This window comes from Dendropsophus ebraccatus, chromosome 2 (genome assembly GCF_027789765.1).
Source record: "Dendropsophus ebraccatus isolate aDenEbr1 chromosome 2, aDenEbr1.pat, whole genome shotgun sequence".
NCBI classification, from domain to species: Eukaryota; Metazoa; Chordata; class Amphibia; order Anura; family Hylidae; genus Dendropsophus; species Dendropsophus ebraccatus.
The window spans coordinates 75,439,832-75,464,222 of record NC_091455.1 but is presented as its reverse complement, the minus strand read 5'-3'; the positions used below and the strand labels follow the sequence as shown (position 1 = coordinate 75,464,222).

The following is a 24,391-nucleotide window of genomic DNA, read 5'->3' as shown; positions in this document are numbered from 1 at the left end:
TGTGTAAGGATAATTACAGCTGGCTTCACACGTGCACATGGTGGCAAATTTCTATTTCAGGTTGTATTCCCTAATCTACCAACTTCTATTACTTTCAATGACTGTCACTCACAATTAGCAGCTATGGAGTTCTCTAAGGTGATCAGGATAGGCTGCAACATGTTACTATATAAAATAACCAATTAAAGTAGCGGGCAAAATAAAACTTTTTTCTCACGTAGAAAAGCGTCTGGTTGTAATAAGGAACTGTGAATCACTGACACCACACTGAGCATTAAGCCTACTGTATATTCAGGGGCGGAACTACCGCCGTAGCAGCCGTGGCCCCTAGCAACGGGGGGCCCGTGGCCTGGGCCCCGGAGCTTACTGCCTACAACACCCGGTGGCCGAGCGGGCGTCCCGGGTGTTCAGTGTTCTGATTGACAGCGCGAGAAGCCATAGGCTTCCCGCCCTGTCAATCACTCTTGTGACCGCAAGCAGCATTTGCTTGCGATCACAAGAGTGTTGCCCCCGCCCCCGACAGATCAGCAGCTTCCAGGTGAAGTCCCGGGCAGCGACATCACTGAGGTCAGTGTGCGTCGCGGCGGCTGGGACTTCCGGTACAGGAAGTGACGCGCACCCTGTACCGGAAGTCCGAGCCGCCGCGGTGCACACTGAGCTCAGTGGTGGCGCTGCCCGGGACTTCACCTGGAAGCTGCTGATCAGTCGGGTGCAGATGAAGAGGCCTGCGACCGACGGGGGATCGTGTGGTTAGGTGAGTTGTGAGGTTTTTTATTTTTATCAGAGGGGAACACTGGGGGCTGTATATATATGGGGGATGCACAGCACTAGGGGCTGTATATATATATATATATATATATATATATATATATATATATATATATATATATAGCCCCTAATATATATAATATATATATGGGATGCACAGCACTAGGGGCTATATATATATATATATATATATATATATATATATATATATATATATATATATATATATATATACACATATACACACACATATATACAGCCCCTAGTGCTGTGCATCCCCCATATTTTATATATATATATATATATATATATATATATATATATATATATATATATATATATATATATATATATATATATATATAAATATGGGGGATGCACAGCACTAGGGGCTGTATGTATATATATATATATATATATATATATATATATTATACAGCCCCTAGTGCTGTGCATCCCCCATATTATATATATATATATATATATATATATATATATATATATATATATATATATATACACAGCCCCTAGTGCTGTGCATCCCCCATATTATTTATTTTTATTTATATATATATATATATATAATATGGGGGATGCACAGCACTATGGGCTGTATATATATATATATATATATATATATATATATATATATATATATATATATATATATATATATTATATATATATATATAGTTAGCCCCTAGTGCTGTGCATCCCATATATATATATATATATATATATATATATACACAAAAAAGGGGGTCCGTGGAGCCTCAGTTACGAGTCTCAAAACACGGGAATAGCCAGATATCCCTCTCTCCAGAGAAGGAAGCCCATTGCCAAGGGGTGCCTCCTAGTGGGGAGAGCACCAAACTACTCTGATACGTAGTCCCTCAGGTCCTCACTCTGTTACGAGCTTTGGGACCTAAATAGGGAAACACCAGGGTGGCCCCTGTAAGTCAAAGTCTAACTCTGTCGCGAGTATAACGACATAAGACAAGGGTTACCAAGGCTAGGCATCCATCCACAGACTGCAGTTTTGGGGTATTTTCCCCTCGTCAGTGTGAAGCAGGATTCTGGCTACTGGGGCAATGATAAATAGACCAACAAAATACAACAATCACTGAACTCAGGGAGAACAGTGAAAAATTCCAATGGAGTACTCATTTACGAGTCTCCATTGATTGTCCCATACAAAATTTGAATATGCAAAAAAGGGGGTCCGTGGAGCCTCAGTTACGAGTCTCAAAACACGGGAATAGCCAGATATCCCTCTCTCAACACTGGGGGCTATATATATATGGGGAGGCACAACACTTGGGGCTATATATATATATATATATATATATATATATATATGGGGGAGGGAAAGCACTGGGGGCTATATATATGGGGAAGGCACAGCACTGGGGGCAATATATATGGGGGAGGGACAACACTGGGGGCTATTGGGGGAGGCTCAACACTGGGGGCTGCATATATGGGGGAGGCACAACACTGGGGGCTATATATATATGGGGAGGCACAACACTGGGGGCTATATATATATGGGGAGGCACAACACTTGGGGCTATATATATATATATATATATATATATATATATATATATATATATATGGGGGAGGGACAACACTTGGGGCTATATATATGGGGGAGGGAAAACACTGGGGGCTATATATATATGGGGAGGGACAACACTGGGGCAATCTATAAGGAGGACGTCACAGAGGAGGCATCTATAAGGGTAACTACACTGCGGGATGTATATAATAGGGCATGCGCAGAGGGGGGGGGGGTATTTATTTTAGTGGACTAAACAGAGGGGTCATCTATAAGGGGACTACACAGAGGGGGCCATATACTACAGGGCAGGGATAGGGAACCTTGGCTCTCTAGCTGTTTAAAAACTACAGCTTTAGCTTTGACTGTCTACACATGATGGGAGTTGTAGTTTTGCAACAGCTGGAGAGCCGAGGTTCCCTACCCCTGGTATAGGGGATGCACAGAGGTTGTCATCTACTATAAACACAGAGGGGCTCTCTACTATAGTAGATGCACACAGGGCCATCCATGTGGAAGACTGAACAAGGGACTATCTATAAGGAGTCAGGGCTACCCATTGAAAGAGGGCTTAAAGGGGCCAATACAGATGTGCAGTGTGTATAGAGATGAGGATGGTGCCAGAGTGAGGAGCCGAATATGTTTGTCTGGCAGATTCTGTGGATTCGTGGCTCGGAGAAGTTCTCATAATGGCCCAGGACAGATGGAGAAGAAGATGAAAAGGGAAGAACTCCGATCAAAGAAGACGTCCCCTGTGAGTCACTAAATATATTTGCACTGTAATTTATATGTAGTACAGACCCTGTGTAGAGCTGGGTGTGTTGACTGTGTAGTGGTCGGTTGAGGGGGGGGGGGGGGGGGGGGGGCCCAATTAAAAGTTTGCTATGGGGCCCAGCCATTTCTAGTTACGCCCCTGTGTATATTGCATTGATCGAAAAGATAAATTCATACCTCTGATGCGCCTGGTCGTGACATTAAGCTATCTGAAGGCCACAGACACCTTTCCTAAGAGAGAACAGAGAAAAATCGGTATGAAATATACATTAATGCATGCAATACAACTAAAAAGTGTGAGGCAGCAGATAAAAGTGAAGATATAGTAAAACACGGGCTCTGGAGCTTGTACATACTACGAATAACCAGGAGCTTACACTCATCAATGTCTTACAATAGAAAGTACTAGGAGCTGTTTAATCTGCTGTGTAGGATTTTTCAATCCAACCATAAAATATACAAAATCAAGCAGAATCTAGTTCTTCCCCACAGAGGTATATCTTTTAATGTCCGTGAGCAAAAATTTCCCATTTCTACAAAGCAGTCTAAGGTCATAAAAACAATGAAGATTGACGGCAGAAAAATACCACCTGGTCCATCCAGTCTGCCCTTTTATTATTATATATGTGTATCCCAGGCAGGTTTACATGCAATTACCGTAGATTTAGCAAACACATTGTCTTTTTATTACAGAAAACATTTTATTAGAATGCATTGCCAGGCTGCATTTCTGCCAATGACAGTGGTTCTCTGCCCTGTGCGCACACCATAAGCCTGGGGTCACAGTGGTGGCCGAGACATTCCCAGACGCTCTCACAACTGTAGGCTGTCCTTGGACGGTCCTCAGACTAAATTACGACTTGCCTTTATATATACATAAAACACTGTTGTAATACATGTAAAGCTAATTCAGTTATACTACACGGCAGAGAATAGTTCTGTATACTTCAGCCGTGTCCTTGAGCAGCTTCCTATAAACACTGATAGCCAAGTCTCCCCCCTGGATCCTGGATCCTGCAAAGTACGAGTCTGGCACAGGAGTGAGTGACTTGAACAGGTTTAGTCTACAGCACTTGATGCAGAAATGACTGCCAAACATTTTGGATCTCATGAGTATTACATTATGTAATCAATACATGTAGACAATACAAGGCACCAGTAGATGGCACCACTGTTATATAGAATTTCACAGAAAAACTAGAACCTCTGTATGTGCATGTATATATATATATATATATATATATATATATATATATATATATATATATATTTTTTTTTTTTTTTTTATTTATTTTTTTTATGTATTTATTTATATATATTTATTTATATTTTTTTTTCTCTTGTGAACCAGAACAATTACCCATGTTGTCAAGTCACTGCAATGCAAACCTGCTTCAAGCATCCATTATTCTCAATATGGAATCAGCAAACAAGCAGATAATGAACAGAAGGCATTCCAAGTATACATAATCTGCTGTACATTGTACAGATCCCAGGACCAGGGTATACTCTGCATTATATTACATAATATAAGAAACAAACAGTATATTGGTCTGAAGAGGGTTGCAAAGCTATTTCTAAGATCAGCAGAATAAAGAGGACTTGGAAAACATGCGACTTCTATTGACCTCAATGGTGCAGTATTACCTCTACTAGGCCAACACATGACATCTAAAAACTGCAGAATTCCTGGAAGAACTGCAAGGGGCAAACCACAGCTGCTGAGGGGTAACAGGAACACTTCAACCTGTTTGGGATATTTTACTATGGAGCGCACAGATATCTTTATGTCTGGCATAAAGCAAATACTGCAGTGCACAACGAGAAATCATATGAGTAGTTACACATAGCGGTGCCAGTGGTGGGTAGTCACAGACATGGTGCCATCTTTCACAATGTGCAGTTACTAGAGTTACCATGAACTCTGCATAGCATGAAGGCCAGCTACATATAGTTTTGGCACATTAGTTTCATGTTTGTTTGTTTTTTGTTCACTGTCTTGTTTTATCACTCAACATCTGTACAACTTGGGGCTGTGTTCACACTACGTATATTTCAGTCAGTATATTTCAGTCAGTATTGCAACCAGAACCAGGAGTGGATTAAAAACACAGGAAGGCTCTGTCCACACAATGTTGAAATTGAGTGGATGGCCGCCATATAACAGTAAATAACTGCCATTATTTCAATACAACGGTCGTTGTTTTAAAATAACAGCAAATATTTGCCATTAAATGGCGGCCATTCACTCAATTTCAACATTGTGTGAACAGATCCTTTCTGTGTTTTTAATCCACTCCTGGTTTTGGTTGCAATACTGACTGAAATATACTGACTGAAATATACATATACTGACTGAAATATACGTAGTGTGAATGCAGCCTAAGGTTGTATGACATGTTGCTTCAATGGGACAGGCGGAATTCCAAGAGAAGCAATTTCATCTGTGGCACGGGCTACGCTTGAAATTGTGCCAATTTTGCTCATTGTGAACAGGCCCTTTTTGTTTGAAAACTTTTAACAAAAAGGGGGGAAAATGTAAAAAAAAAAAAACAACAACTAGGAAGGGCAGGGAATTGTGAGAACATAGCAGTCAAGTGATACTTACCCATCCCCATGCCCTCGCAACGAAGCACCACCGCTCACTGTCACCCACCGGTCTCCAGGATCTCCTGGTCCTGTGATGTCCCTACCCGCCTCTGAAATGCCCACTCAGCCAGTCAGTAAGTGAAGGGGGACACCTCTGCAGTCAATAACTGGCTAAGCAGGCAGTTCCTGCAGGGTGGTGACGTCGCAGGAAGGTGGGAGAAACAGGAGACCGGAGTCAGACAGTGAGCAGTGGTGTTAAATGGCACAGGGAAGGGTAAGTTTCCATTGATGCTATGTTCCCACCATCCCCTACCCTCTGTGATTTTTTTTTTACATTTGCCTGAAGTTCTCATTTAACTCAACAGGTAATGTACAGACCACGCAACAAAAAGGTGAATAAAAAAAAAAAAAAAGCAAATTCATTATATATTAAACGACAATTTGATACATTTTGCACACCTGAAACCGGCATAAAAGAGAAAGTAAATACATTTCCCATATAGAGGAGTTTATGAAGAAAGATTTACGCCAATTCTGGAATTCTTTTTGCTACACTGAGAATCACACAGAAAATAATGCACATGTTTTTAGGCCAGGGCTACATTGCAACTTTTTGACAGCTGCAGTCCACAAGATTGCATGCAACTCTACAGCATGACGCTGAACTACATCTGAATGGCTGCGGAGAAACAAAATGAAAAGTTCTTACTTGATCACAATAGAGATGTACTGGCAAAGTCTAGCCTAGCAGTTCATGCTTTAAGACCTATAAAATATACCTGAATTAAGGCAGTTCTATCAAAAAGTGTGTTACAATTGCTATTGCTTTGCTTTTTAATCTATATAGCACCAAGTGATTTTACAGCACTTTTCATAGTTTTTCAATTTTTTTGGTCCCTGTCCCCATTAGAGCTCACAATCTAAAATTGCCTATCTGTATCTATTGGGTGCGGGAGAAACCAGAGTACCCAGAGGAAACCCGCACAAACATGAAGAGAACATTCAAACTCTTTGCAGAACCCAGTACCCTGGGGCTGCATTAGAATCAAGTCTGGCCACGTCACAGAGGGGATCTCATTACAATGGGGGCACCAGACCCACCTCCACTGCAGGAAACCGAGGCTGGTAGAGGGAACAAGGCGGCATTTTGAGAAATGGACTGCTCCACCAGGATCTTCACCAACCAGGTAGTGAGTGAAAAAAAATCACAACTCCAACTGGCATATTCACTTTAAGGCCAACCTATCGGCTCAGCGCTCACTTCCTCCTCGTTCCCTGCTGATTGCCTGTGCTATTACACACAGACAGCCAGCAAGGAGCAGCGGGAGGGCTACCTGAACGATTCTTTGATCGTTCCGGCTGCCCATTGAAGTCAGCAGCTGCTGCACTTATCATGCTCTATCAGCATGTTGTAAGACCTGTTGCCTTTTAACATGTCCTAAAATTATCAGCACAATTATTAAAACAAAACAATTATCAGCCTGAACACAGGTAAGCAAGTACAAGCCAAGTAAGGCCGATAAACATTTTGTGGCCTTTAGTCTCATCATCTAGGAAAGAGTAGCTGGAGGAAGATGAACAACAGGTCTAGAACTGGACCCAAGGCTCAGTCTATTAAAGCGAATCTTTCACCTACAATTCAATTTCCAGACTGCTGACCGTGTTAGATAGGTGTTAGGTCAGGGAGACATATGGTACCTTGGCTTACCATGAGGTGCTAAGGGCTGTAATGCCTCCACACTATCGCTCCCTGCCCTATCACTGCTCGAGGCTCAGCTTTCAGATTAATATAAATCAGGCAGCCATAGGGATGGAAGGGGAGAGGCATTCCAGCTTGCTGCAATTCAGAGACTTGGAAAAGCCTCTCTGAATATTTGCACAGGTAAATAAAAGCATTTTCTCCATTCTGGAAGCACAGACTGATATTAGGAAAGGCATCATGTATCTCCTTGCCCTAACAGCTATCTAACAGTGTCAGCAGTCTGAATGACAGCTGATATATTCCCTTTAAAGTGGAATAGGTACTAGGCAAGCAGTAGTAGATGAGACGTGATATGAAATATAGCTTATCTATCCCACAGACATATCCAACACATGTTAAAGCGAATCTCTACCAGCTGCCATCCATGCCCTAGGCCTGCATCATCTCTCCGCCTTTTCTTTTTCAGCACACCCCTGGGCTGGATGAAGGCAGGTAGAAAGTCGTTGCAGGCCTAGGGCACGGATGATTTAGGCCCTACCTCATTAACACCCGCCTTGAAGCAATAAAACTTGTTTTCAGCCACAACACCGGCCCCAAGAACTGGATCCCAGGACCGGACATGGTGTAATGAAGTGGAGAAAACTGTATCAGAGGTTGGGGGGAGGGTGGCAGCCAGTACAGATTCACAATGAACAGGTATTTCAAGCAAACATAAATGCCCATGGTGAGACTAATAATTCATTCCATACTTGTTATTATCTATTCAGTCTCCTTCCCACAGTTCTCAGCTGCTGCTTTCTCTTGAAGAGACAAAAAACGGAGTTGTTCCAGCCATCTCAGGAGGGAGTGGGAGCTCACACTGTTTGTATCTTCAGCAGAAAGCAGCAGCTCACAACTGGGGGAAGGAGAATGAATAGATAATAACTAGTATGGAATGAATTGTTAGTCTCACCATGGGCAAGAAACATATGGAAAAATTATAGTTTAGCGGAATATCCATTTATTGTAACTTGGCCAGGAGCTTTCCCAAAACTCTGGTGGTGCAGTGAGGCACACTGATTGGTGTATTCACTAGGGCAGCAGTTTGTTGCTACAAAATATGGTTTTGTAATTGGATCATATTTGCCGTGATGTATGGTTTGCCATGTAAGGATCCTTTTAGAAGTGCAGGTGGCTGCCTAACACTAGTAGATGGGCACTGCAAGTTTGCAGCTAAATCCGCTGTGGATACTGATAGTGTGAAGCTGAATGGGTCACATACAGGCAGCGGAATTTTCATTCCGCTGCCTGTATGTGACTCGGCCCCTTTAACCCCCCGCATCCCACATTACCTGCTCAGCGCCGCAGCTGTGTGTGAGGCTTCCGGCTCCCCTCGTTCCTCATCAGCCAATCAGTGCACGGCAGTACTGATTGGCTGATGGGGACTGATTGGAGCTGGGAGCCTCACACACAGCCGCGGCGCCGAGCAGGTAATGTATGCTCCTGGCCGGGGGCAGCCCTGGAGCATACATCACCTGCTCCAGACTCCTGCTTGCTTCGGAGCCTTCTGGCATCTCCCGGCGGCCAGCCAATCAGTGCGCTGCAGCAGGGAGATGCTGGGAGGCCCCAAAGCAAGCAGGAGTCTGGAGCAGGTGATGTATGCTCCGGGCCGCTGCTGTGGGGGTTAAGGGGCTGGGTTACATATGGGCAGCGGAATGAAAATTTCACTGCACACTCTGGTACGGTGATCAGAGGCCCTGAATGAAGCCTCTAACACAGAAGTGAATGAAGCCTCTAACACAGAAGTGAATGAAGCCTTACACTCATCAGCAGTTGCAAGTGCAATTTCTGTTGATGTTCTTATGGTAATTGGTTCCCTTTAAGTAACAGAATACTGTCACCCAATTACTTGGATCAAAGGACAAAATATACTTAATACTGTTTAAACATATGAATACTGGAATAATATTGAATGTGTTTTGTGTCAAAAACAGCAATGTTAATTCTTAAATTTTAAAGAAAAAAATCATAATTCAAAGGCTTTCATACATCTAGTGGCACAAAATGCAGACTTGGCAAGATTCCTGCAGTAAGTGCTATAAAGATGAAATGATAATATAGTCTGCTGTAGCGCACTACTATAAAAGGAGAACATAACAAGCTACCAGCGTTCACTGAATCACAGGCAAGTTTAGTCTCTAAACATGTTAGAAGAAAACTCCATGAGGTCAATGCGACGCATCTCCCTTCATCATCATCATTACTGACTAATGCTAATAAGCTGTTGCCAGGGGAATATTGCTCTCCAGGCCATTTACACACAGAGTTTGCTAGCAACAGGCAGGTAGTTGTCATATTTTCAAAAAGATTAGTGGATAGGACGTGCCAACTCAGGGATGGTGTGTATTCCAGGATAGCCACTTGGCAACCCCTCCTGTTTGGGAGCTGATGAATAATAGCTCTGCTGTACCACAATACGCCTGCCATTGTCTGTACAGGTCTACACTGCCTAGACACATTACCAAAGTGTTCACATAAATGTAACCAAATCTTCTAATACAACACAGCTGTTTCTACAGTTACACAACATATTACTGACCTGCACTTTACTTTTGCATGCTTTTAGTTGGGAGAGGTCATGCTTTTACTCTTAGGGTAGCTTCACATGTACCCAAATCACAGCAGATTTCACACTGCGATTTCCGCTGAGTTCCGCTGTGATTCCCGGTACTGTCAGCTATTCTGCTGCGAGTATGTAAACCCATCCCCCTTAATCCGCCATTACCCAGTGAATACTATACCTGTCAGCGCTACGGCCTGCTTCTGTGGCTCCCGGCTGCCTGACGTCCCACTCAGCCAATTAGTGGGTGGGGAGGGAGAGTGCACTGATTGGCTGAGCGGCACATCAGGGAGCCACAAAGGTAAACCGCAGCGTGGACGGGTATAGTATTCACCAGGCCCTGGCGGGTTAAGGGGGGCGGGGTTTACATACCCGAAGCGGAATGAAAAATCCGCTGTGAGTATTTACACCCATACAAATTAATAGTACCGGGAATCTCAGTAGATTACGCTGCAGAACTTGCATTAAGAAGTACACTGTGATTCCGGTACATGTGAAGCCAGCCTCAAAATTAACTAAACCCAACTTTTCCTAATCCAGAAGCATATGCATGTGTTCTGCATTCACAATTTGTGCAGCCAATCCAGCCTGGAAAGCAGCGAATACTCACTTAGCGCCCTGAGAAAATTGGCTTCAGCAGCATTGGGCTACAGTGCCTGCATGGGTTGTGAATGCAGGACGTGTGCAGCCCTTGACAGCAGTGGTGCATACACGACCTTGGAGGATAACGTATGCACGCTGGAGAACGAGCAGCTATAAATCAGCACATCGGGTCAAATTGAGTGCTGACAGTTTCCCTTTAAGTAAATAGGGCAACAATGTTATACCACATACAACCTTTGGACAGATAAAGTACAGTTATTTAGTTTTTTTTTAAAGCAGCCATGTTTTTATAATCCTGGATAGCTCCCTTAAGGTATACATTTATAAATGCTAAAAACAGATTCCAATCTATGCCACACAGCACAATTTCCAACGGACGTGTAAAAAAGAAAAATGGACTGCAACCTACAATAGCTAAGTTATCTATAGTTTTGTATACAGCAAACTTAAGTGTAATAAAATAGGAACCCAGCCTTACTGCAGCTCAGCGTATAGAGGGAAGGCTGGCATACTGCAGCTCAGCGTATAGAGGGAAGGCTAGCATACTGCAGCTCAGCGTATAGAGGGAAGGCTAGCATACTGCAGCTCAGCGTATAGAGGGAAGGATAGCATACTGCAGCTAAGCGTATAGAGGGAAGGCTAGCATACTGCAGCTCAGCGTATAGAGGGAAGGCTGCCATACTGCAGCTCAGCGTATAGAGGGAAGGCTGGCATACTGCAGCTCAGCGTATAGAGGGAAGGCGGCCATACTGCAGCTCAGCGTATAGAGGGAAGGCGGCCATACTGCAGCTCAGCGTATAGAGGGAAGGCGGCCATACTGCAGCTCAGGGTATAGAGGGAAGGCGGCTATACTGCAGCTCAGCGTATAGAGGGAAGGCGGCCATACTGCAGCTCAGCGTATAGAGCGAAGGCTGCCATACTGCCGCTCAGCGTATAGAGGGAAGGCTAGCATACTGCAGCTCAGGGTATAGAGGGAAGGCGGCCATACTGCAGCTCAGGGTATAGAGGGAAGGCGGCTATACTGCAGCTCAGCGTATAGAGGGAAGGCTGGCATACTGCAGCTCAGCGTATAGAGGGAAGGCGGCCATACTGCAGCTCAGCGTATAGAGGAAAGGCTAGCATACTGCAGCTCAGCGTATAGAGGGAAGGCGGCCATACTGCAGCTCAGCGTATAGAGGGAAGGATAGCATACAGCAGCTCAGCGTATAGAGGGAAGGCTGCCATACTGCAGCTCAGCGTATAGAGGGAAGGATAGCATACTGCAGCTCAGCGTATAGAGGAAAGGCTAGCATACTGCAGCTCAGCGTATAGAGGGAAGGCGGCCATACTGCAGCTCAGCGTATAGAGGGAAGGCTGGCATACAGCAGCTCAGCGTATAGAGGGAAGGCTGCCATACTGCAGCTCAGCGTATAGAGGGAAGGCTGGCATACTGCAGCTCAGCGTATAGAGGGAAGGCTGGCATACTGCAGCTCAGCGTATAGAGGGAAGGATAGCATACAGCAGCTCAGCGTATAGAGGGAAGGCTGGCATACTGCAGCTCAGCGTATAGAGGGAAGGATAGCATACTGCAGCTCAGCGTATAGAGGGAAGGATAGCATACTGCAGCTCAGCGTATAGAGGGAAGGCGGCCATACTGCAGCTCAGCGTATAGAGGAAAGGCTAGCATACTGCAGCTCAGCGTATAGAGGGAAGGCTGGCATACTGCAGCTCAGCGTATAGAGGGAAGGCTGGCATACTGCAGCTCAGCGTATAGAGGGAAGGATAGCATACTGCAGCTCAGCGTATAGAGGGAAGGCTGGCATACTGCAACTCGCTTAACAGAGGGAAGGCTGGCATACCGCAGCTCAGCGTATAGAGTAAAGCCTGCCAATCACTAGTAGCTGAACTCAAATGTGACAGATTTCCTTTTAGTTTAAGAGAACTAATCACACTGTTAACCAATTTGACACTTTGGTGGAATGGCTCTTTATTATTACTGTTTTTATGCATCGCCATCCTTTTACAATGTATTGAGCAGTGTTGTGCCCCTGCACTTTGAAGTATTAGTTTAAGAGCACCTTCAATGCACAGGGCCTAAAAATACAACAAGAACACACAGAGGTACTAAATTTAACAATTAATAATAATAATTCTAATAATAAATAAATATTATATATATCTCAATACAGAAGTGAAACAAATGTGTCATTGTTTACCATTTAATCATGTGGAGAAAACCTTTTTGTTTTGTTTGTTTTTTTTACACATTTTCCAGACATTAGTTCTTGTCCTGAAATGGCTGGTAAGACGACAAACAGACGTAGAAGTCACACTGTACAAAGGACTACACCAGAATGGCACCCCTAGGGCGCCACAAAATCCTGTCTACTGCCCGTCCTAATAGGAGCTGACTGCCTCCTACAGCTATGCCTTTCATAAAGCCCAGAGAGCTGAGGCGCGATGTTCAGCCAGCTGTCTGGGTCATACATGACACATGCCTCCCATCACAAAAAGCAAAGTGGAACCTCAATGCCAGAAGCAGCTCTACAAGTGCACAGTCATGGAAATAGTTGTAGTTTACTGCTTCCACTGCCATCATGTAAAACTCACAAGAAAACAATAAATGATCTATCCAGCCAATACAAACAGACTGTTAGAGCGCTCCTTTACTTCTTCCACCTTTGTCAGATGTATATGTCAATGTGGCTGCCTGTAAGAAGAGGACTGCACCAAGGGATTCTCTGAAAAATGACCTCATCTGCCTCCCATAGAAAATATCACATTGTAAATCTTATTCCATGCTGTATACTCCAGCTTCATTAGGTCAGTCACTACATCAGTTATTGAATATTTAGAAGGGTTTCCAATATGAGAAAGTATATAGTAAGGACAGTAAACAACTGTAATAACTTATATAGTATGTGTAGGAATGGTTAACATAAGTAATTAAGAGATTAATTTCTCCATTTCCCACTAGATACACAAGCAATGTAATTTAGAAAAAAGCTTTTGCTACAGGCCACAAAATGTAACAGGGAATTGGAGGCACATGTTGTCCACTTTTACCAATAATAAATATCCTGGACATCCCCTTTAATGGTAGAGAATTTACCTAGGGTCACACTTGATCTTTTAGGTTCTGAAGCATCTACAAAAGCAGCTTCCATGTCAGTAGCCAAATGTTTCTTAGAGATATCATTACTCTCTACCTAATACTATAAAGATTCCACAAAGGCCATTTTAAAATCTAAAAAAACTCTCTCGTCACATCAGCCTTTATTGGCCACAAACGTTACTCACTGACTTACAATGGGACTTGTCAGGGACAAGTCATAGCACCCATCTGTTTGACAGAAAAGTACGTCATGCTGCGCCATTTATCCCATAAAATATGAATTTGTTGAATAAAAAATAAGTTCCCAATGGAATTCAATAGCACACGAGACATGGGAATGCCCAATGGTTTATGGTGGAAGGGCCACTGTTGTGGAAAATCAGCAGGGGTTGTGACTGCAAGAAGTTTTGCAATATACTTATTTTATTTAGCTTTCTAAGTTTAAACCAATGCTACACATATGGCCAATAGGTGTCTCCCTTCCTGTCAAACAGTGGTCCATGCTCCCTCCAAGCTAATGTTTGGTCTTTTCTCTGTTAAATAAAATAACAAACACAGGAAGTCCAAGTCCTTTACGTGCTCACAGACATGGCTTGGTATTGAGTGACTGCAATTCCTGAGGGTGCATTGGGCGGGACAAGTCTTATTTATCTCTGGTAAATGGTACACTATCTATAGAGCAGTGGTCCTGCCTAATATTGGCCCTATTTTGTCATGTCATTGTGTACCTCCTCTTGGTCCCCTTGGGTGTTCCTTGCAGAAAACCCGAATGAATATGCTTTAGTGTGGCAAAGTGGCACCATGTAATAAAAAAATACTCCTTTACATGCTGCAGAAACTGCCCAAAGCTGCTGCAGAACATCTCATTTCACTGCAGACTTTTGCAGTGAGGTTGCAGCACCTGCTGAATCATTAAGCACAATGCACCATTCTGTAATCAGACCTTACTCTCCCTAAATGCCACAAAAAGATATATATGTATCCATGTATATGAAAGAGAAGATGGCATTACTCAGAGGGTGGTGGCAGAGCTCAGAGACAAGATCCAGCTAAGCCTCCTGTGACATAGTAAATGATGCGTTGTCTATAGTCTTATTTCACTACAATTTTCTGATACCAGAATACCCCTTTAAACTTCACAGAAGTTGTTCAGTGTCCAGCAAAACTCAGGATAGGCCAATGGTGGACACTAATACAAAGATCCACAATGAAAGACAGGCAAGCTGCATATTGCCCATGTTGTATTATGTGCATGCATGTGCCTGATCTACCTGACCTTTTGTATGTTTACTTGTTTTTGACAGCAAGAATAGTGCAGTCCACACTACTTTTTCTGCCATTGCTGCAACCCTGACTAGACACACTATAGGTCATAGCCATAAAGGCCCAGTCATGAATTAAAGCCACAATGCTAAAATGAACAAAGCCTTAAATTAAAAAGGAAATATTATGCAGGGAGGCAGGGTTATTTCACGTGTATAGTAAGGCATTCAGTGGCACATTACTAGACAGAACTCACCGGCTGAAGCACTTCTTCCTGTCTTCTGCTTTGGCTTTGTCGGTTAATGAAGGACCACGTTGAGAGTTTATAATGATTCAGAAGGCAGACAATCACAACCACCATCACGGTTATAACCACAATTATGATGATGATCTGCACAAACTCCAATTCAGCTGAAAGACACAATACAAAAAGTTAATCAAATAAATAACCATAGATAGAATACAGCTACCTAACCGTGTGTATGCCTGACCATTGGTGTACTAGTATTTCATAAACCCTCTATGATAGGGCTCCATTGATTCTAATGGAGTCATGTCATGGAGGGGCTGGGGTTTTATCCCACTGTGGGTGGGTCGGCCCGCCTCCAGTACTTCAGCCTGGGCCAGGTGGTACAGTCACTTTAAAGCTTCCCTGCAAGGCTAGCTATGTGCTTACCATTGCATGCCACCAGATGTCAACTAGCCAAAGCTTCACAGGCTTCTAATAGAGAAACATTCTAGACACTAGGATCCCCCACCCATTGTAGCTAAGTATCAAACAAAGAGTCAATGCCCCATTTCATTGGTAGTGACATTGACTACATGTCCCAGTATGCACTGCACAGCTCTGTACCACCAGCATGTGCAAGAAGAAATGGTAGAAGTCGGCCACACTTTGTAACCCTGAAATGCGTTCACGCGTACAGGATCAGCTGCTGATTTGATGCTGCAGATATCTATGTAACTAAAAGACTGTACACAGCATCAAATCTGCAGCAGATCCTGTATGTGTGAACGCACCCCTAACACTCTTTCCTGGCCATGGTGACTCTACCATGATCATATCAAATTGGATAAAAGCATTTTTGCCTATTGTCAGTCCACAATCTACTGTAATGCTGCGTTTACACAGACAGATTTATCTGACAGATTTTGGAAGCCAAAGCCAGGAATGGATTTGAAAAGAGTATAGATCCCAGTCTTTCCTTTATGACCTGTTCCCTGTTTATAGTCTGTTCCTGGTTTGGGCTTCAAAGATCTGTCAGATAAATCTGTCTGTGTAAACGCACCATAAGAAGCAAGCATCAAGAATTTAAGGTATTTTGCTACATATAACAGAAGTTTTTTGTGGCACGTGATATCAGGACAAGGTCAAGCCTGCTACATCTCTAATAGGCTTCCCTTTGGCCTAGTTTTGTCATTGACTGCCCTCATATCTAAACAGAAGATAAAGAGTGGAAAAGTCTAACAAACTTGTGTGACACTATAAACACAACCTCTAAAGCTATAATAAGCACTGCACTTAATACACAGCAATCTCAGTCTGGATTTACACATATTTCCCTGAACAATCGTTGACTAGAAAGCGAGCTGGTATGAAGAAATACTACAATATACTGCCAGACTCTATTAGGAAATGATAGCAAACAAGAGAGCAAAACAGGTCACTAAGACTACATGAGGACAAATGACTGACTGAGTACAAGGCTCGCACAGGAACTAGTGGTCACAAGTATCTGTAAGCTATTATTTCCCTTTCATCTGACCCTTAGGACTCTATTACATGGGGGTGATTATCTGCCTAATCAGACCATTTGGGCAGATATCACTCTATGTAATAAAGACAACGATCAGCCGAGGAGAGGATCGTTGTCTATCAAAATCCTGACTGATAAAGATATATAGAAAATAATCATTATACTTACCTGTCCACGCTCCCCTGGTGTTGTCCAGTGGTGTTCCTCACTGACACTTCTGACCCAGTCTCTGCAGTGACAAGCCGCTCAGCCGATCACTGACTGAGACAAGACAAGGCTGCGCTGCACCTGTCACTGCAGAAACTGGTTCAGAAGTGCAGCTGCAGTCAGCAGGGAACAGGCAGGGGGACATCAATGGAACATGGACAGGTAAGTATAATCTTTATTATTTTCTACATAGCGATTTTAAAGTACACTTAAAAGTAAGTACAGCATAGACATCAATATGCCGGGCCGCCTAATACGGGCTGCAATCAGCCGAGGATTGGGTGTTTTCCGGCTCCTCAGCTCAGTCACTTTTACACGCCGATTATTTCTAGTAATGCTCCTGGCTGATAATCAACCCATGTAAAAGGGCCTTTAGTTTTGAGATCAAGCAACTTCAATACTACCAGTGATAGAAAATAAGAAAACTATTAATGTTCATCCTTGTGGGATAGTAGAAGACTTAATTGCTATTGTAGAGGTTGCATATATTAGCATGGCAACACCCAGTTGTCAATGAATGAATACATTTCCAGAAGGAAAAACAAAGCTATGTCACAATGCTGACATCTAAGGAAAGAAGCTCCATTATTTTTATTTAATGCATATTTACTGCTGACCATAAAAAACTGAGACCTGCATTTCTAGCAGTGCCATAAAAGTGATAATATTGGTGTTGGTTCATACTGGGGGAATAATAAAGGTTACAGTTTTAATTTCCTTCTTTCATTCCAGAGCTGAATCTGTGTAAGGTCACAGAAAGCTACCACTAAATCCTTACTTGAAAGTACGGATAACAAAGGTCTATGTCAATGTGCACTGCTAACACTGTTCCAACACATGGTTTGCTCAACTCCATCTGCATCCACCTGAAACTGATCCCCCTCTGCAGCGGGCAAACAACTGATCCCCCTCTGCAGCGGGCAAACAACTGATCCCCCTCTGCAGCGGGCAAACAACTGATCCCCCTCTGCAGCGGGCAAACAACTGATCCCCCTCTGCAGCGGGCAAACAACTGATCCCCCTCTGCAGCAGGCAAACAACTGATCCCCCTCTGCAGCAGGCAAACAACTGATCCCCCTCTGCAGCGGGCAAACAACTGATCCCCCTCTGAAGCAGACAAACAACTGATCCCCCTCTGAAGCAGGCAAACAACTGATCACCCTCTGCAGCGGGCAAACAACTGATCATCCTCTGAAGCAGGCAAACAACTGATCACCCTCAGCAGCGGGCAAACAACTGATCACCCTCTGAAGCGGGCAAACAACTGATCACCCTCTGAAGCGGGCAAACAACTGATCACCCTCAGCAGCGGGCAAACTGATCACCCTCAGCAGCGGGCAAACAACTGATCACCCTCTGAAGCGGGCAAACAACTGATCACCCTCTGAAGCGGGCAAACAACTGATCACCCTCTGCAATGGGCAAACAACTGATCACCCTCTGCAGTGGGCAAACAACTGATCACCCTCTTAGCAGACCACTTTCTCCTTAAGTCAGAGATTCATAAAATGCCTGCTATAGAAAGAATACAGTCATACAAGTAGAGGCCAGACCAACCTTAAAGCACTAAGCACTGCAGTATATAATGTGATGCCATACAAATTGGACAGAGCTGTAAAAGTGTAATGTAAGTCAATTAATATTTTGTCTGTAGGGATCTTAAAGCTGGATATACAGTAGACCAGGCAAAGCAGGCCCAGTGTGGGATCACTTTTTGCCCCAGTGGTATACAGAGAGGACTTCATACACCAAAAGCAGATAACCAAATAAGTCAGGTCATCTTGAGGGAGGTCACCCCCTTCGACCACCAGTGAGTTCCAGAACAAAGGGTCTCTCTATACAGTCACTGCCAATCTACAACACAACAATGTAAGCAAAGCTCTGCTGATCTGAATAGGCTTTTGCTAAGAATGTTGTGTAAGAACTTTCCAGTGATAGAAATCAATGGGTCTAGTCACTCTATAATCTAGGAAACAGAGCATGATACAAACTCATAGACTCCACTGAGGTCATCTTCTGACATGTCTCCGTTATGTATCATATCTTCCCACTTTGGTGGATTTCCCCTTTAAAAAAAGAGACCAACAAAATCCAAGTTGCACAATGTAATGAAACATTATGGAGGCAAAGTAGTAGATTTCCAGGCTATAGGTCAGCTAATATATGTAACTAAATGATGTGCTGAATTCTATAGCAGTTTGGGAACTCCATGTTTTGATGCAATAAAATGTAACCCAGCGCATTCCCTGAGCTAGGTGTCAGCCTGGCCTAAGCTTCTACACGTGTGGGCAATCCACAGCTAGGTGGGGACATCAGGATAAAACTTAGAGAAACCATCAGGAGTTGACAAATACCATGACCTGTAGTTGCCAATTTTTAAGTACCAAATGTCCTGGTTAATGCCAGTCAGTCCAGCCCTTAGTAATACACACATGGCCTACATCACATCCACCATGGTGCTATTCTATAGAGCAGGGATAGGAAACCTACATAGATTACCAATGATATACTGTGACAACTCACCAACATTCTTCTTATGTCCACCCACCACCTGCTGCCCCTAACTCCATGCCACCCCCCAAATGGGATTATATTCTCATCACATGCCAGATTAGCAGGATTACATGCTGTCACAAATGTATCATCTGATGAAGGTACATGGAAGACTAGTGTGTTGTAGTCACCAGAAAGAGTGTATTTCATGGCTGCTTTGTCACAGTGAGGGATAGAGAATGCAGCATGGCAATGACAGCGGCCGTCACCACCTTGGTCTAAACAAGCACAATCCAGTCCCAGAGCACATCTGGGCAGATGCACAGAGTACAGTGCACTCAGTGTTTCCTAGGAGGAAGAGTTCACAGGGACGAGGTGGCACATGTACATGGTGCCAGAAGCTGCCACTTCTTCTAAATTTACCAAGACTCGGGGGAGGATTCTCAGAAGAGGGAGGCACATCCGTTCTCTGAATTACCAACAGAACATCAAAGCGTTCCAGCAGTCTCAAGTCTGGAAAGTCTGTGGTAAGTTTCCGCCTAAACCTCACCCAAACCATGAACTTGAATGAGAAATACATAACAACCAGCCCAAAGTTCTTGTGTGATGATGTCACATGCTCCATCCGAATCCAGACACTACTACACCCTGCACACTGCTCCGCTCTGCCCTGTGTGACTGGACATAGAGCTAGCAGACCCCTCCAGCACAGCACTGACTATGCTACACATGGAGCTGCTCTGCTCATTAACTCTTTAGGGCTGCAACATGTCCGCATATTCATACAGACAGTCCAATGTAAGTTCACAACTTCGCTTCAGCAACTTCAGCCAAGCACAAACTCTGCTCACACAAGCCTTCCACCACATAGCAACTTCTGGAGAAAACCATGGCTCTGTGCGGGGGCAAAACTATTCTATTATTCTAGATGAACCTCCAGAAATAGCACACTTACCATAAATCTGCAAGTCTAACTATTCCCCCGTACATGAAGGAAGCAGACCGCTGCCTGTGAAAGCAAATGTATGGGGGGGGGGGGGGGGGGTTGGGCTATAGAGGGAGGAAACACACTGCTGCCAGGACCAGTGATTACAGGGAACAGACTGAAGCCCTGAGAAGCTGGGGGGCTCTGATGAAGGACATAAACTGCAGCCCTGAGGAGCTAGAGGTCTATAGATGGAAGAACAGAGCGCAGTACTGAGAAGCTAGAGGTCTATAGATGGAAGAACAGAGCGCAGTACTGAGAAGCTAGAAGTCTATAGACGGAAGAACAGAGCGCAGTACTGAGAAGCTAGAGGTCTATAGATGGAAGAACAGAGCGCAGTACTGAGAAGCTAGAAGTCTATAGACGGAAGAACAGAGCGCAGTACTAAAAAGCTAGAGGTCTATAGATGGAAGAACAGAGCGCAGTACTGAGAAGCTAGAGGTCTATAGATGGAAGAACAGAGCGCAGTACTGAGAAGCTAGAGGTCTATAGACGGAAGAACAGAGCGCAGTACTGAGAAGCTAGAGGTCTATAGACGGAAGAACAGAGCGCAGTACTAAGAAGCTAGAGGTCTATAGATGGAAAAACAGAGCGCAGTACTGAGAAGCTAGAAGTCTATAGATGGAAGAACAGAGCGCAGTACTGAGAAGCTAGATGGAAGAACAGAGCGCAGTACTGAGAAGCTAGATGGAAGAACAGAGCGCAGTACTGAGAAGCTAGAGGTCTATAGATGGAAGAACAGAGCGCAGTACTGAGAAGCTAGAAGTCTATAGACGGAAGAACAGAGCGCAGTACTGAGAAGCTAGAGGTCTATAGACGGAAGAACAGAGCGCAGTACTGAGAAGCTAGAGGTCTATAGATGGAAGAACAGAGCGCAGTACTGAGAAGCTAGAGGTCTATAGATGGAAGAACAGAGCGCAGTACTGAGAAGCTAGAGGTCTATAGACGGAAGAACAGAGCGCAGTACTAAGAAGCTAGAGGTCTATAGATGGAAGAACAGAGCGCAGTACTGAGAAGCTAGAGGTCTATAGACGGAAGAACAGAGCGCAGTACTGAGAAGCTAGAGGTCTATAGATGGAAGAACAGAGCGCAGTACTGAGAAGCTAGAGGTCTATAGACGGAAGAACAGAGCGCAGTACTGAGAAGCTAGAGGTCTATAGATGGAAAAAACAGACTGCAGCCCTAAGGCAAGGGGGTCTCTGATGGAGGAAACAGACAGTAGCCCTAAGAGGCAAGGGTGTCTCTGATGGAGAAGTAAGGAGGCAGTCCTGATGGGCTGGGGGTCTCTGATGAAGGAAATAAACTGAACCCCTTAGGACCTACAGGTCTATAGATGTAGGAAACAGGCCACAGCTTTAAGAGGCTAGGGGGTCTCTGATGGAGGAAACAGACTGTAGCCCTAAGAAGCAAGGAAGTCTCTGATTGAGAAGCAAGGAGGCAGTCCTAAGAAGCTGACAGTCTATAGATGGAGGAAACAATGAATAGGCTAAAGCCCTGATGGAGGAAACAGGGAAACAGTCCACAGCCCTGATGGAGGAAACAGTCCACAGCCCTGATGGGCTGGGGGTCTCTAAAGGGGGAATTAAACTGAACCCCTTAGAAGCTAGAAGTCTATAGATGGGAGAAAACAGGCCCATAGCCAATAGAGGCTAGGGGTGTCTGATGGAGGAAACAGGCCCACAGCCTATAGAGGCTAGGGCTCACTAAAGCATGCCTGGCATTGTATACAGAATACCACACACACTTGATTTGCCACAAATATTCAACATTTTTCAAAATACAATTTGCCATCTCTATATGTCACGATGCAGTAACCCCACCCCTGACTATTGGGCCTAGTCCAGCTATGTCCCTATTTATTCTCTACCTGGAGAGAAACTTTAGGAGTGGATAAGAACTTCCCTGTCCAGCTTACTGGGAGCCCTGGTAACACTACACCCCAGCCTCCTGCCCCCAGGTCCTCATCTAGCTGGGCATGTGGAGGTGTCCCGGGGGTGGATGTCCCCCTGTCCCCGGGGGTGGCTTTCCCCCTGTCCCCGGGGGTGGCTGTCTCCCTGTCCCCGGGGGTGGCTGTCCCCCTGTCCCCCGGGGGTGGCTGTCTCCCTGTCCCCCGGGGGTGGCTGTCTCCCTGTTCCCCGGGGGTGGCTGTCTCCCTGTTCCCCGGGGGTGGCTGTCTCCCTGTTCCCCGGGGGTGGCTGTCTCCCTGTTCCCCGGGGGTGGCTGTCTCCCTGTTCCCCGGGGGTGGCTGTCTCCCTGTTCCCCGGGGGTGGCTGTCTCCCTGTCCCCGGGGGTGGCTGTCTCCCTGTCCCCGGGGGTGGCTGTCTCCCTGTCCCCGGGGGTGGCTGTCTCCCTGTCTCCCTGTCCCTCCGGGGGTGGCTGTCTCCCTGTCTCCGGGGGTGGCTGTCTCCCTGTCCCCGGGGGTGGCTGTCTCCCTGTCTCCCTGTCCCTCCGGGGGTGGCTGTCTCCCTGTCTCCGGGGGTGGCTGTCTCCCTGTCCCCGGGGGTGGCTGTCTCCCTGTCTCCCTGTCCCCGGGGGTGGCTGTCTCCCTGTCCCCCTGTCCCCGGGGGTGGCTGTCTCCCTGTCTCCCTGTCCCTCCGGGGGTGGCTGTCTCCCTGTCCCCGGGGGTGGCTGTCTCCCTGTCTCCCTGTCCCTCCGGGGGTGGCTGTCTCCCTGTCTCCGGGGGTGGCTGTCTCCCTGTCCCCGGGGGTGGCTGTCTCCCTGTCTCCCTGTCCCCGGGGGTGGCTGTCTCCCTGTCCCCCTGTCCCCGGGGGTGGCTGTCTCCCTGTCTCCCTGTCCCCGGGGGTGGCTGTCTCCCTGTCTCCCTGTCCCCGGGGGTGGCTGTCTCCCTGTCCCCGGGGGTGGCTGTCTCCCTGTCCCCCTGTCCCCGGGGGTGGCTGTCTCCCTGTCCCCGGGGGTGGCTGTCTCCCTGTCTCCCTGTCCCCGGGGGTGGCTGTCTCCCTGTCTCCCTGTCCCCGGGGGTGGCTGTCTCCCTGTCCCCCGGGGGTGGCTGTCTCCCTGTTCCCCGGGGGTGGCTGTCTCCCTGTTCCCCGGGGGTGGCTGTCTCCCTGTTCCCCGGGGGTGGCTGTCTCCCTGTTCCCCGGGGGTGGCTGTCTCCCTGTTCCCCGGGGGTGGCTGTCCCCCTGTCCCCGGGGGTGGCTGTCTCCCTGTCCCCGGGGGTGGCTGTCTCCCTGTCCCCGGGGGTGGCTGTCTCCCTGTCCCCGGGGGTGGCTGTCTCCCTGTCCCCCTGTCCCCGGGGGTGGCTGTCTCCCTGTCTCCCTGTCCCCGGGGGTGGCTGTCTCCCTGTCTCCCTGTCCCCGGGGGTGGCTGTCTCCCTGTCCCCGGGGGTGGCTGTCTCCCTGTCTCCCTGTCCCCGGGGGTGGCTGTCTCCCTGTCCCCGGGGGTGGCTGTCTCCCTGTCCCCGGGGGTGGCTGTCTCCCTGTCTCCCTGTCCCCGGGGGTGGCTGTCTCCCTGTCCCCGGGGGTGGCTGTCTCCCTGTCCCCCTGTCCCCGGGGGTGGCTGTCTCCCTGTCTCCCTGTCCCCGGGGGTGGCCGTCTCCCTGTCTCCCTGTCCCCGGGGGTGGCCGTCTCCCTGTCTCCCTGTCCCTCCGGGGGTGGCTGTCTCCCTGTCCCCGGGGGTGGCTGTCTCCCTGTCTCCCTGTCCCTCCGGGGGTGGCTGTCTCCCTGTCTCCGGGGGTGGCTGTCTCCCTGTCCCCGGGGGTGGCTGTCTCCCTGTCTCCCTGTCCCCGGGGGTGGCCGTCTCCCTGTCTCCCTGTCCCCGGGGGTGGCCGTCTCCCTGTCTCCCTGTTCCCCGGGGGTGGCCGTCTCCCTGTCTCCCTGTTCCCCGGGGGTGGCTGTCTCCCTGTCTCCCTGTTCCCCGGGGGTGGCTGTCTCCCTGTTCCCCGGGGGTGGCTGTCTCCCTGTTCCCCGGGGGTGGCTGTCTCCCTGTTCCCCGGGGGTGGCTGTCTCCCTGTCCCCGGGGGTGGCCGTCTCCCTGTTC

General features: G+C 46.5%; 1 protein-coding gene across 4 annotated transcripts in view; it reads right to left on the bottom strand.

Moving 5' to 3' along the window:
• LDLRAD4 (low density lipoprotein receptor class A domain containing 4) overlaps nucleotides 1-24,391 on the bottom strand; it is a 237,530-nt gene that overhangs the window by 3,651 nt on the left and 209,488 nt on the right. For all 4 annotated transcript variants that reach the window (XM_069957816.1, XM_069957819.1, XM_069957818.1 and 1 more), the window contains 2 exons: nucleotides 15,210-15,364; nucleotides 3,281-3,334 (listed from right to left, as the gene is read on the bottom strand). In XM_069957816.1, the coding sequence (XP_069813917.1) occupies nucleotides 3,281-3,334; nucleotides 15,210-15,364 (209 nt within the window). The remainder of the gene's footprint in view (nucleotides 1-3,280; nucleotides 3,335-15,209; nucleotides 15,365-24,391) is intronic.